The sequence below is a fragment of the Tachysurus fulvidraco genome, chromosome 23, assembly GCF_022655615.1.
Source record: "Tachysurus fulvidraco isolate hzauxx_2018 chromosome 23, HZAU_PFXX_2.0, whole genome shotgun sequence".
Lineage (NCBI taxonomy): Eukaryota > Metazoa > Chordata > Actinopteri > Siluriformes > Bagridae > Tachysurus > Tachysurus fulvidraco.
Window position 1 is genome coordinate 15,396,150 of NC_062540.1, and position 14,210 is coordinate 15,410,359.

Below are 14,210 nucleotides of genomic sequence, written 5' to 3' on the forward strand. Positions count from 1 at the left end.
GGTCTATTGTTTTTATTTTTTATTATTTATTTATTTATTTATTTATTTATCTATCTATCTATCTATCTATCTATCTATCTATCTATCTATCTATCTATCTATCTATCTACTTATTTGTTTATTTATCTATTTATTTATTTATTTTCGCGATGCCATATTTATTTGAATTTTAGAACAGTAACATAACATAAATAAATAAAAAAAGAAAAACAAATAAAAAAATAAAGAAAAAATACACATCAGGGGTATCTAGCAAAACAATTAACACAGAGAAGAGGAATTAACATCCTTGTAAAAGTTTATAGACTTTTATTCTTCCAATGAGATTAAAACAGGAAGTGAGCGGATACCGGTATGACGTAGATGGTTGATTTACTACCACCATAACAGTTCGGTTTGATTCGGTGAAGATTTAAGTACAAAGATTTAAAAACTTAGAGACAGGTAAATAAATTAGGATGTAATTATTTTACATTTAATGATTTTTAATATTGTAGTTCTGAAGTTGTATTATACTGTATTATAGTTAATACAGAAGTGTTTAATGTCCTTATGGGGACTGTTTAGTGTCCTTATGGGGACTGTTTAGTGTCCTTATGGGGACTGTTTTTAGTGTCCTTATGGGGACTGTTTTTAGTGTCCTTATGGGGACTGTTTTTAGTGTCCTTATGGGGACTGTTTTTAGTGTCCTTATGGGGACTGTTTTTAGTGTCTTTATGGGGACTGTTTTTAGTGTCCTTATGGGGACTGTTTAATGTCTTTATGGAGACTGTTTAATGTCCTTATGGGAATTCTTTTCGGGGAATTTGAAGAAGAAATGAAAACTTTAACGAGTTTCTTTAGGAATGCTAAATTTATATTTGGGGGTGATGTGTGGGGGGGGTGTATAAGTAATCCTTCTGAAGATTGTTCTCCACAAAGACCTTTAAAAGACACACAAAGAATTTAGTCATTTATGTGTACATCTGGACTGTTGTGATATATGGAGACAAAAAAAACAGAATAAAATCCAGTTCACTTCGGAATAATAAAGATTTACCCAGGATAGACTTTTGGCTTATATCAAATGAAACTTTAAACTTTTTCGTAGCTCTTTTGTCAATAGACAGAAACTTTGTCAGTATGTGTATATATATATATATTATATATGTGTATTAAAGTGTCTTCCCTTTCTCAGGTCTAGAATCTTTGTCATCCCCAATGGCACTTCAGGAGAGAATCAGAGTGGTCCTGCTGGCATGTGGCTCCTTCAACCCCATCACTAATATGCACCTTCGTATGTTTGAGCTGGCAAGAGATCACCTGGAAGACACCGGTACATCAGAGTCACAACAGTCACTTGAACTTTAAATGATCCTTATTATAGTTTCTTAACTGATCTTACTTCAGTATCAGGGATCTTTTACACCCTTTACACTTTTAACAGTTGACAAAGTCTCCTAGCAGCTTTACAGAACATAAACATAAAACCAAAGGTTAATACAAAGAATAATATAAAGATAAAGATTAATATAATACAATTAATTAGATTAATATTAGATCTATTAAAATGTGTTTGTATTTATCCCAATGAACAAGTCTGAGGTGACTCAGGTGACTTTGGGAAGGAAAAACCAGAGAGGAACCAGACATAAAGGGGAACCTCATCCTCATATGGGTGACACTGGAGGGTGTGATTATAAATACACAGTCTGATAAATGTTGTATTGATGAGGAGGTTGATACTACTGAATTAATAATAATTTCTTACTTATGTATCAATTATCTATCGAAATGACAGAAATAATTAACAAAATTAATTAAATAACTTTCAGAGATTGCAAAACGGCATATTCGATATTTTTCTTTATACTGAAATGTCTGAATTTCATTATAATATTCTACACTAAATAGGCTTTTACATTAAGAAGGCAATTGTCTTGCCAGCATGTGTTTTATAGGGTTTGCTTATTCTCTATAACAAACTTTTTTTTTTAGTTACTTGTGGCAACACGCACCAATTGGTCATGCAAAAATGTTTTAAAAGATAGTGCTCTGTTTTCATCTAATGGAAAATGTCCTTGTACATGTTTGTTCTTGTTGACTTTGTAAGACTGTAAACTCAGTTAATTTTGTGAATCCCTAACTACACAAAAAATCAGTCCTTTAATGCAGTTAATGTCATATTTGTTTTTAAAGCAATGCTTGGGACAAAATGAAATTTATTAACGCTAGTTGACTTTTGACCATATATCATGTTACTGAAAAGTAGAGAAAAAGCAGCCAATACCCACTCTGTGCATGTTCATGACCCTTTTGGGCTACAACACAGCAGCTCAACTTTGTTTTTTTTCTCAGGAAGGTACAGAGTAGTAAAGGGTATCATCTCTCCTGTTGGTGATGGTTATAAGAAGAAGGGTCTGATTGAGGCCTGTCATCGTATAGAAATGGCCAGATTGGCGACAGAGAGCTCCAGCTGGATCAGTGTGGATGACTGGGAGAGCAGGCAGGCTGAGTGGGTGGAAACGGTCAGAGTTATCAGGTAGCATTACACTATTTATTCATAATTCATGTATAGCAAATTTGTAAAATTGTATACACACTCCTTTTGGAACTGTACCGGAAAGAGGAACACAATTCCTCGAAAGGAAATTCCTTCAGTTGGTGGTTTGTTGATGATGGTAAAGAGCCCTGTGTTTCACTTCTCTCAAAACAGAATCTCCCATAGTTGTTGAATTTGGTTGAGATCTAGTGATTCTTTAAAGGCCATAGTATTTGATTTCCTGTGGATGGGAGAGAGACCACAAAAGTCAGGAATGTATAACAGAATAAAGGTGATGAAGCTGAATATTAATCTGAAGTAACTGCTCACTCGAAGGGACCAATAGGAGAAGAAAAAGTGCAGCAAGATACAGCAGTTTAAAAGAGCCAGAAATTTTCCTTTATAAATTTGTGAGGTGGTTTCTTGCATTCATATGGGTGTGATTTATTTTTTTTACATAATAGTCTGAAATATAATGTCATAGTGGAAAGGTTCATACTGGTCTGTAAAGGAAGCCTATGTAAATCATATACACAAATCTAATTCTACATCCTGTATTTTTTTTTTTTTTTGGCTTTTCACGTGCAGATATAACAGTAAATTTAGACTCTGTTGAACTTATATTTTTTGGTTTTAATGTTTAAAAGACACCATCATGCTGAGCTGTCATCAGAGGACGACCTCCACGACATGGTGGACACAGTAAAGTTCACAAAGAAGAGAAGACTGGATGTAGAAAGTTTCTCAGATCACGACAGATCAGGTACTGTCTACAAAGCACCAACACAGTTTCCAGATATATCTTTAATATATGAATGAATAGGAATACAAAGTGATTTATAGCCGACTTTCCTAACATGCAACTGTGCAAATGTCTTGTAGTCAAAAACAAAGTGAAACAACTCCAGATTATTGGAAGTAGAATGCTTGCACTGCAAAACAGGATCTGACAGGATTCCTGTCATCCGCCACATCTGAATAAGTGTCACAAATGCCTGTCTTACTGTCTGTATGTTTATTACTGTCTAGAAAGGGGTCACACCCTGTAATTGCATATTTTCCAAACCAGGTTCAACTTTCATTCTCATCATCAACAGAGCCATACATAACCAACCATGACATTTATATTATCTATCTATCTATCTATCTATCTATCTATCTATCTATCTATCTATCTATCTATCTATCTATCTATCAATTAATTAATTAATTAAAGGGACAATGCATATTAATAAACATTTCTGTCAATATGCCAGAGTTAGCCAGATGGCTATTTTTCACCTGTAGTCCCTAGACAGATGGTAATAGTCACCCTAAGAAAGATCAAAGTAAATAAAAGTACATGTTGAAATAACAATAAAGCCACAATATATTTAATAAAAGTACTACTGTAAGTATTAGCTATAATGTACATTAGAAACACGAGATGCCAGCAATCAAACAAAAAGCAGACAAATACATGAACACATACACACACAATAAACAATGATGCAGGAGGTTTACACTCAGGTTATGGGAAGCACCTCTATGATGTGAAATATGTATTTTTTGTTTTATTTTTCCTCTTCTATCACTCGTAATTCAGTGTTAAATGAAAGCCATGATAACTAGCTGATTAGTTGTATCACATGTTACGTGAATGCTAAACTTCGCTTAACATGGTCCCTGACTGGAGTCTTCAAATATTTCAGCTGGGAACCAACTTAACACAACTACAGACAAAGTCTTCATTCGTTCTTTTCTCTTCAGTCATCAGATCTCAACCGAGTTGAACACCTGTGGGGGATTTTTGGAGTGATAGGACGGTACTCTCCAACATATGTTTTTGAAGATGGTGCTTCTTCCTCCAGTATAGTTGCTGAGAATCTCTGCTGCTCAGTTTTGTTAGACCAACACCTTACTCAGACTTTTTTTTTATTTACTTTACTTAATGTTATATCAGGCTTGTTTAAATGTCCATTGGGCAGGTTTTTGGCTTGGATTTAAATGACCACTGGATTGGTTTTTGGGCCATTTAATAAATAAAGAAATGGACCGGAATGTGCTAGTGGGGTGTTTTTGTTATGTTTTGTTTGTACCAGGTGTGAATAGCCACTGGGCAGGTTTTTGAGATTGTTTAGATGACCATTGGGCTGGGACTGTCATCCAGTCCTGGTAACCTGACCTGGCAGTCCACAGTTTTGAAATCACTTAAGCACCCAGCGTTATATTGACATGTTTTTTTTATTGTCTTTGTGCAGAAACTCTTCAGCTCAAGCTGTTGTGTGGCGCAGACGTGCTGGAGTCCTTCAACATCCCAAATCTGTGGAAGAAGGAGGACATTGCAGAGATCGTGGGCCGCTTCGGGCTTGTGTGCATCACCAGGAGCGGTGTTGATGCAGAGAAGTTTGTCTACCAGTCAGATGTGACGCACAAACACCGTAAGAACATCCACATCGTGAGGGAATGGGTGACCAACGAGATCTCAGCCACGCACGTGAGGCGTGCTGTGCGCAGGGGCCAGAGCGTGCGCTATCTGCTGCCTGATCCTGTGGTGAAGTACATCGAAGATCAGCAACTGTACAGTGCTGAGAGTGAGCAGAAGAATGCTGAGGTCATCCTTGCTCCTCTGCAGAGATACGGCAGCAGTGCCGTATAAGTTACTCTTTTGTGTGTGTGTGTGTGTGTGTGTGTGTGTGTGTGTGTGTGTGTGTGTGTGTGTGTGTGTTGTGCTGCCATACTATTGCACTTCACAAGCTGCAATAAAACTTTGGACTCCCCTGAAACAGTATATATTTTTTTAGAGTGTAAATAGTTTTAATTTATTCACGATTTTCTGGATTACACACAAAGTGAATTTTACATTCTACACTTTATACTTAGAGGTTGAAACAGGTTTTTGTCAATATCATGCCTTTGGTAATTCATCGATACATATTGAATCAAGGGCAAATGTTATAATTATATTTACTGTAATGTTATATAATTTTTAATAAATTATTTCATATTTTGAGATATAATTCAGTATACTAGAATATTTGTTGCCAGCTCCTAAAATTTCTGAAAGAATATTTCCTTAAAGACTCTTTAAGACACCACCAGGGTTTTCCTGTTATACTGTAGATGCACAATTGCATGGGTTTAGTTTCTCAATAAATTGGCTTTGCACAAACAACATGGCATTGTCTTCTTTTACTTCCTCTTCTTTTACTTCTTCTAAAATTTGGTTTATGATACAGGCTAGTTTTCATCCTATAGTTTGGTCTTGCTATAGCACACAATGGACATCAGTTAGGGAGTCTATAAAATGTACACGTTATAATAGATAGCCTTATGATTGCTAATATGCGGCATGATACTTGTTGCTGCATGATTATTGCTGCATGATTAGCTGTCAGCATTTGTAAATGGATATTCTTCTTGCTGTCACTTACTGAACATGTCTGTTCTGAAAAGATAATGAATCCGATAATTGTGAGATGGGTTGAAAAACATTTCTACCCGTAAACCAACATGGAACAAACTGGATGTTTTTCTTGTTCCCAACATGGAAGGTCTGAATAATGAAGTGATCTGCACTTGGTGTACTCAATTATCATATTGTGTGCAATATTGTACTTTCTACACTCAGCTAAATAGTATTTATATAAATACTGAATATTTTGCTTTTTAAATTCGTTTGAGTATCAAAAGGATGTAACAAAAGAAATGCAATCGATTTTGAAGGTTAGAGGAAATGACAAATTGGCATGATTGTTCATATTTTATTTTCTACACTAAATACATTTTAATTTGATTTAAACTAAAACGTGAATAAAATGCACAGAGGCTAATTCTATTGATGTGTATAAATGAAAACTGAATTAGCTTTTTTCTTGAAAATGTAATTATGACTCGTAACCCAAAGGTTGTTGGTTCGAGTCTCGGTCCAGCCACGACTGAGGTGCCCTTGAGTAATTGAGTAATACTCAATTATTGTATAAATGCCCCCAATATCATTCTTAAGTCAGTCACTTCTTCTCTTCTCTTTTTTCCTTATCAAAAATCTCATAATACTGGCAAAGCAAAACTTTTAAATTATGAAATAAATTAGAATTCAATCCCATTTTTTTAATGAACGCGGACACTCATTAAGTGCTGGAACAATGACAATACATTAAATGGAGATTTTTTTTTAATGTCATTGTGTTTCCTATTTGTAATAAGCATCACAAAAAAAGGTGGAAGGTTTGCATTTAATTCAAGCCAAGAGGGTTTTATTGTCATTCCTATATATCGTACCTGAAAAGAAATGTTGTTTCTGCAGGACTACGGTGTATACTTAAGTGCAGACGTGGCATGTTGTTTCTTCATGGTTTCTTACATAATACGACTGCTCAGGACGGAACTGTATCGGATGGCAGAAACCCGTCTGAAAGTTTACAAACTCTAAAGGGTTTTTTCCCCCCATAGTAGCACAATAGCATGACGCTGTGCTACCATTACCTCACCTCTCTTTCTTTAATGTTATTTTACTTCTCTTTTTCCAATTTGTAATATAACCCTTGCCAAAGGAGTTAACAAGAATAAAATATATCAATTACCTCTTTTTTGAGTCCTTCAAGAATTTAACCTTGTTAATGCTTTATTTTTAGATTCATGGCATTTGGCAGACACCCTCATCCAGAGCGATTTACATTTATCCCATTTATACAGCAGATCAATTGAGGTTTAAGGGCCTTGCTCAGGGGCCCACAAGCGGCAGTTTAGTGGAACTGGTATTCAAACTCATGACCTTCATGATCAATAGGCCAACACCTTAACCACTGAGATACCGCTTACAACTTTATTCAAGTGTGTCTGCTGTCTTATGTCCTAAAACCCCAACGTACATTTAATGCATACAAAAAATATGTATTTGAACATTTTAACACAGTTTTCCTTTTCTAAATGTTCTGACTGTGATTTTTAAGACTGAGGTTAATCTCAGCATAAAGCTCTGTGGTCTGTCTGGTCTAACTTGCTCTGCTCGGTGCACTTCTATAATTAGAGCAGCTCTATAATTAGTTCAGCAGTAAATACCATTCTGTAATAAATTTTAATTTTATACTCTGTGAGATACATATCTGTACTTACAGGTTGGTAAATTGGGCCATTCATTAATATCTGTAATAATGAATCTACCCCTCCATTCAGATGTATTTCACTCGCCTTATTATTATTGGGTTGTAATAGAACCAAGTCTGTCGTGCTTTTCCTATTTTACAAAGAGGAGCATCAGAGAATGGGGCTGTTGGGCTGATTATTTCCATTTGCAGCTATTTCTCATTTGTAGTTGTGTTACCAGCAGGACTGCATGGTTATGGTGTGCACTGAGTACTGAAAGCCAACTGGGTACAATTATTTTTTCCATTCTTTAAATACAGAGTCATCACATCCATTTCAATTCCAGTCGTAATAATGAGAATTCAGGCATTTTCAATTACTCAAATCATTTGGCTTTTCTCAACATTAAGTTCCAACTCTTTTGGTTCTTTTTTAAATCGAACTGTGATTTTCTCCAATTTCCTGAAATCATACACTATAAAATTGCAATGATTTGGATTGGATTTGAAGACCGATCCTTCCTCTCCTTCTCGCTTCATTCACACAGCCGAGCTTCAAATACGAATCTCATCATTCATGCTAATGAACAGCCGATGAAAGGAGGTTTCCTCTAAGGCATTTAGATTAAATCATACCACAAGAGACACAGCACTGCCTGTATCTACATCAAAAGAAATAAAAAGTAAAAAAAAGTATGCTGTTTATCTACACACTATTCAGTAGTCTCTACTGGTGAGGATCATAGGGTTGATTTATCTAGGATCATAGGGTTGATTTAGCTATTAAACAGAAGGAATAATACGTATCATGCTGGCACCAAGGTGGTGGAATGAACTTCCCCTTGAGGTCCGGACAGCTGAGTCACTGGCTATTTTCAAGCGGCGGTTGAAGACCTACTTATTCAGGAAACACTTCAACTAGCACTTCTTTCCTTATCTTTTGCATTAAAAAATAAAAATTAAAAAAACACAACCTTTGACACTTTTTCATTGTAACTTTGAACAAATGTTTTAAACTCATGGTATCTTAAGTATGTAACCTAGTGAACCAGCATTAATGTAATCGATGTTAGAGATTTAAGCACTTATGTACGTCGCTCTGGATAAGGGCGTCTGCCAAATGCAGTAAATGTAAATATAAATGTTAAAGGAAAATAATCAAGAACAAAATGATGTAATTGGACCCAATTTAAATAGTCACTTCTGTTGTTTGCTGAGCTGTCAGAGTTATAAAAAATACCTTCTGATCGATTCGATTTCATTGTGGTATAAGCACCTGTATTCCATGCTGGACTAGATTCATGTTCAATATAAGTAAAACACAGGGATCTAATTCTGTTACACTAGTATATGTCAGTGTCACCAAGGTGGAAAATGACGCTCTGTTAAATCTATTTTAAGCACATGAATACCTAGGTCCTGACTGATATGTTTTGTGTTTTTTTAAGAAAAAATATAACTCTTGAGTCAGGGTGTCAGTATGACGGCTTCAGATAACGTCAGAGAATTTGCTCTGAGGCTAAAAGTAATGTTTACGCAAATAGACGATAAAGCACATGTTGGTTAATCAAGGTCTCTGATCTGACTCAGATTATAATGATTAATAGATATGTTTATTGGTAAATTGACATATTTTCTTTTTCTTTTGTGTGTGTGTGTGTGTGTGTGTGTGTGTGTGTGTGTGTGTGTGTGTGTGTGTGTGTGTGTGTGTGTGTGTGTGTGTGTGTGGAATGAGGATTAATGTACTACAAAAATATATACTTGCGATTGGGATTAATAATTTAAAATCAAGGAAGATAGAAAAGAAACCATTACATAATCTTTCTAAACACTTTGAATGATAATGTGCTCAGTTTCATTTTTCTGAATTCCTTGTAATAGAACAGGGAAGTTTTTACGCACTTTACAACAAAGCATGTGGTGTTTAAAAGAATGATGATGTTGGGTGATAAAGACAGAGGCCTATATACACACTGAAGATCTGTTTACACCTCGAGAGACAGTCATTTCTGTCTTACGTGTTTTGAGTGACGTATCAATTAGCTTCCCACCCTGAACCCCTGACATTATCAGATACAACTGCAAATAACAACACCGTCATAATGATGAATCACTGATTTATGCTATTCATCTTTTATTCATTCATCTTCTGAAACAAAACACTGTATCACCGATGAATCAAGTACTTTTGGTTTGCGTGCCAATATTTTTTAATTAAATAAACAAAACAAAACAAAACAAAACAAGACCTCCTATAATACTTTATATTATATTATATTATATTATATTATATTATATTATATTATATTATATTATATTATAATGCTTTATAATTACTTTGGTGGAAATATAAAACTATAGGAACTAATATTTTATAAATATCAATTTTAGTAGAATATATTCTGCTGTATTATCATCAGTTTTTATTTTTTTTACATAATAACCTCCTTATTGAACTACTTTTGGGTAAAGGGGTGTGTTCTCATGTGACGTTTTAAACCACAAGACTTTGTATGTATGTGTGTTGGGTTGGGTTAATGGGATGTGTGTAAATGAGGTAATATCACCTGTTTTCAACAAAAGTCCCACCTCCTGACACCAGTCACTCTCTGATTCTCTTTATAAAGCCTGAGATCTCACACTGTTTCTAAGCTCATTCTTGTTTCTCTATCCTGCTGTGATTCTTCTTGATCATCATAAAAGAAAATGCCTGCCAGCCTTTGTGGAACATGGGAAATTCTAAACAGCACCAATCTGGAGGGATACATGATTGCTTTGGGTATGATTTCATCTTACTGGCAATTAACTAAAAAAAAAGCTTAGAACTAATAAAATCAGAATCAAATTCAGGTTTATTGGCCTAGTGTGTTGACACACACAAATAATTTGGTTCCAGCTGTTGGTGGCTCTCAAAATAACAGACATAAATAACACTATACATGTAGCTTGGACTATACAATATAAAAACAGACAAAACAGACTATACAAGACAATGTGAGACAATATAGACACATTTCATTTCACTTCATTTCACATTATTTTCCATGGAGCATGTGTTGTGCTTAAACAGCACAATACTTTGAAGGCATGTTAAGAAAATTGATGTGTATTACCATATAGAATTTTTAAAATGCATAATTTGACAATGAACATGTTCTGTTTGTATTTAGACCTATGAATCTTGTTCTATTTCTCCTGCAGGAATCGGCTTGTACACTCGTAAGATAGCTCTGAAGCTGAAGCAGCATAAAGTGATCGAGAAGGTCAGCGACAAGTATGTGATCAAAAGTCTCAGCTCCTTCAGGAACTATGTGTTCACCTTCAGAGTGGGTGAGGAGTTTGACGAGTATACTAAGGGATTGGATGAGAGAAACTGCAAGGTAAACCATTTATATAACTTTTGTGTTGCTCTAGTGACTAAACTTATAGGATTAATGACTAAGAATAACAATTACATAATTTCTGATACTGGGTCATAAAGTCATGGCATCTTTAGGGGGGAAAAACTGTACAAAACTGTGGAGTACCGCAAAAAATGACTTGTCCTTCAGAAACGTTTGGAAATAGAAAACATTTAGAAAACTAGAACTATTAACCATCCAAAGCTCCTTTGAGAAAGCTTCATATCGAAGGTCTAGCTATTCTGTTTGTGGCAGTATTAATATCTAAATCAAATTAGTGTATGAGAATGAATCCACTTCTTAAATAATACATTTGAATCCACTTTTTTATTTATTTATTTTGGTTGTGTGTTCTCAAAAAATCTTTTTTTTTTTTTTTGCCTTTTACTGTTAATACGTTCATGGGTTTATAATATAATCAAATTTTAGTATGTTATTTACCTTTGTATCTTGCAAACAGTTGGTTTAATTATTCCAGTATAAATTATTACTAATTATTGTAACTGTGCTGTCTATATGAAGAATATTAAACCTGGCATCTGACCCTGGTTTATCTGAAATGTATTTCATTTTTACTATGTTAATACTATGTTAATTCTAAATCGCAATGAATTTGAGTGAAATAGAAATCTTTCATAAAAATGACTGTATTCTTTATTTGCTTGCAGTCTTTGGTGACATGGAAAGGAAACAGGATGGTGTGCATTCAGAAGGGTGAGAAGAAAAACAGAGGTTGGGCTCACTGGATCGAGGATGATAAACTACACCTGGTACAAATATCATTTTGTTGTTATTTTTCCCATCAGTACTAAGTGTTGTTTAAAAAAAATTGACCATGTATTACTATTTTCTTCTCTCATCACTTGCAGGAGCTTTATTGTGAGGACCAAATCTGCAAACAAGTTTTCAAAAGAGTGGCTTAAAGCATAACTTTGCATCTCAATGAGGAAGAAGTGTAGGTGACACTGTGTAGACTATGGGCTTGTCCTCTCTGGCATGATCAATGTTCATCAGGAGAGCTGGAACTCTCAGCAAGCTTTTGTAACTAAGGGCAATGCTGTCAAGGCAAAAGAGAACCCCCAGTCCTGGAGAAGCACAGTGTTTACTGTTCCTTAGCACATCAGATTAGCTAATAAGCAATCTGTAGGCTCTGAGTTGTGCTATAACAGTGAAATAAATAAGAAGTTGTTATGTGACTGTACAATTCACATTATTTCTGTTCTCTATGTCACCACTAGGAGGCGATATAACATTATAAGTGAGTTACATTTACAACAGACACAGTTACCCAGAGTGACTTACATTTGATTTCAATTTATACTACTGAACAATTGAGGGTTAAGGGCCTTTCTCAGGGGCCCAGTAGTGGCAGCTTGATGGACCTAGGATTCAAACTCTTGACCTTCTGGTTATTAATCAAACACCTTAACCACTAGGCTACCACATCCCAGTTTCTAATAGTTTGCCTTACTGGTGCTGTAGTTTTCTATTACATACATCTGTCATTTGTTATAGTTCATCCATCCATATTTCATTTTAAAATATTTTGTCAATTGCTCAACTCAGATTGGGACATCTGCGGATTTATCTATCTAAATGTCACCTACATTCGTAATTTACCTTTTTAAAAAGATGTGTGTGTATGATATCAAAGCCACACATTCTAAAAGAAAGAAATGGTCGTTATTGTTAATAATCTGCTAATGTTATACTGTTCAGTGACTCTGACAAGAATTTACAATAAAACATTCAACAGGTTCAGAGATCATGTGTGCTTTCCTTGAAACTTTTTTGTGATACCTGTACTATCAAACACGATTACTACTAGTGCAAATACCTCTACAACAACAACTAATAACTACTACTAACAATAATAATAATGTATTTCCTTTCATTGAAGTTTACTTTATTTAATGACTGCAGGTCAAGTGACCCAACTGTTAATCTCCTGAAATGTGCAGATGATACTATGCTATATCAGCAAGAGGTGAAGCGGCTGGTTCTATTGTGCATTTAGAACAGCCTAAAGGTAAACACACTAAAAAATGTGGAGATGATAGTGGACTTTAGGAAATACCCCTCAACACTACTCCCCCTCACAATATCCAACAGCCCTGCAGCATCTGTGGAGACCTTCAAGTTTCTGGGCACTACTATTTCCCAAGACCTGAAATGGGAGTCCAACATAAACTCCATTATCAAAAAGGCCCATTTACAATAATTTGTAAACAGGCTCCATTAATCAAAAATTAAAGAAGTACAGTCTGCCACAGGACCTGTTGATGCTGTTCTACACTGCAGTCATTGAATCTGTCCTATGCACATCCAATACCATCTGGTTTGGAGCAGCAACAAAACAGGAACAGACTGCAACACTAAAATAATCACTGCTCCCAATACTACTGACCCGTTGCACCCTGGACACAACCTCTTTCAGTTATTCCCTTCTGGCAGGTGCTACAGAACCTTGTTTACCAAAACTGCCAGACTCTTTCCCCAGGCCCCTTATCACCCTGATTAACAACTCACCATGATTATATTCCCTGCTTCAAGTACTGCAATATCAGAACTGTCAGTCATCACATCATTTGTATATGTTACACACACTATTGCTGCTGTATATTGTATAAAAGTTCTAAAGTAAACTCTTTATCGTACCTGACGCACAACACTGATCTGTATTCATATTTAATACTCATACTGTCTATATTGTCTCACATCATCTGTATTGTCTTTTCTGTATTGTCTCGTATAGTCTGTTTTGTCTTGTCTGTATTGTCTAGTATAGTCAGTTTTGTCTTGTCTGTATTGTCTTGTAGAGTCTGTTTTGTCTTGCCTGTAGTGTCTTGTACAGTCTGTTTTGACTTTTCTTGTCTGTTTTGTCTTGTCTGTATTGTCTCATATAGTCTGTTTTGTCTCGTCTGTTTCTGTCTTGTATATTCCAAGCTACATGTATAGTGTTAAGTCTCTACTTTTGAGTCACCAACAGCTGGAACCAAATTCCTTGTGTGTGTCAACACACTTGGCCAATAAACCTGAATCTGATTTATGTGTTATTAGTTATAAGCCCATTTTTTTTTAGTTAATCACCATTATAAATTACAAACAAACAATCCCTTGACTGCCTATTAAAAGTAGGGTGGTGGCTTGTTGAAAAATCAACCAGTAAATGCTGAAAAGATGCTTCACGGACATCTTTTGTTAATCAGATCTATATCTGATATT

The 14,210-nt window shown here is 35.2% G+C and overlaps 2 protein-coding genes across 4 annotated transcripts; both read left to right on the forward strand.

Moving 5' to 3' along the window:
* The first annotated feature begins 310 nt into the window (after positions 1–310).
* nmnat1 (nicotinamide nucleotide adenylyltransferase 1) lies at positions 311–9,294 on the forward strand. Of its 3 annotated transcripts, none has more exons than XR_007139203.1 (6): positions 311–444; positions 1,178–1,315; positions 2,338–2,521; positions 3,169–3,284; positions 4,762–5,227; positions 9,231–9,294. XR_007139203.1 is itself a non-coding variant. In XM_047806806.1 (6 exons), exons 2-5 carry the CDS (start codon positions 1,201–1,203, stop codon positions 5,157–5,159), a joined length of 813 nt encoding a protein of 270 aa, XP_047662762.1. In that variant the 5' UTR covers positions 311–444; positions 1,178–1,200; the 3' UTR covers positions 5,160–5,169; positions 5,200–5,675. The 3 variants fall into 3 exon arrangements, 2 of the variants coding, with proteins under 2 accessions (XP_047662762.1, XP_027026101.1); XM_047806806.1 differs by lacking the exon at positions 9,231–9,294 and having other exon boundaries at positions 4,762–5,169; positions 5,200–5,675; XM_027170300.2 differs by lacking the exon at positions 9,231–9,294 and having other exon boundaries at positions 4,762–5,675.
* Positions 9,295–10,207: 913 nt separating this feature from the next.
* rbp7a (retinol binding protein 7a, cellular) lies at positions 10,208–12,700 on the forward strand. Its single transcript, XM_027170304.2, has 4 exons — positions 10,208–10,363; positions 10,786–10,964; positions 11,654–11,755; positions 11,855–12,700. The coding sequence occupies exons 1-4, from the start codon at positions 10,291–10,293 to the stop codon at positions 11,906–11,908; spliced, it is 408 nt and encodes a 135-aa protein (XP_027026105.1). The 5' UTR covers positions 10,208–10,290; the 3' UTR covers positions 11,909–12,700.
* Positions 12,701–14,210: the final 1,510 nt, after the last annotated feature.

What these genes read in the sequence shown, in the direction of transcription:
- nmnat1 (XM_027170300.2), top strand. Translation starts at nt 1,201, where the DNA reads ATGGCACTTCAGGAGAGAATCAGAGTGGTCCTGCTGGCATGTGGCTCC. An exon ending in AGATCACCTGGAAGACACCG is followed by an intron (nt 1,316 to 2,337) that starts GTACATCAGAGT and finishes TTTTTTTCTCAG; the next exon opens with GAAGGTACAGAGTAGTAAAG. An exon ending in CTCAGATCACGACAGATCAG is followed by an intron (nt 3,285 to 4,761) that starts GTACTGTCTACA and finishes GTCTTTGTGCAG; the next exon opens with AAACTCTTCAGCTCAAGCTG.
- rbp7a (XM_027170304.2), top strand. Translation starts at nt 10,291, where the DNA reads ATGCCTGCCAGCCTTTGTGGAACATGGGAAATTCTAAACAGCACCAAT. An exon ending in GGGATACATGATTGCTTTGG is followed by an intron (nt 10,364 to 10,785) that starts GTATGATTTCAT and finishes TTTCTCCTGCAG; the next exon opens with GAATCGGCTTGTACACTCGT. An exon ending in TGGATGAGAGAAACTGCAAG is followed by an intron (nt 10,965 to 11,653) that starts GTAAACCATTTA and finishes ATTTGCTTGCAG; the next exon opens with TCTTTGGTGACATGGAAAGG.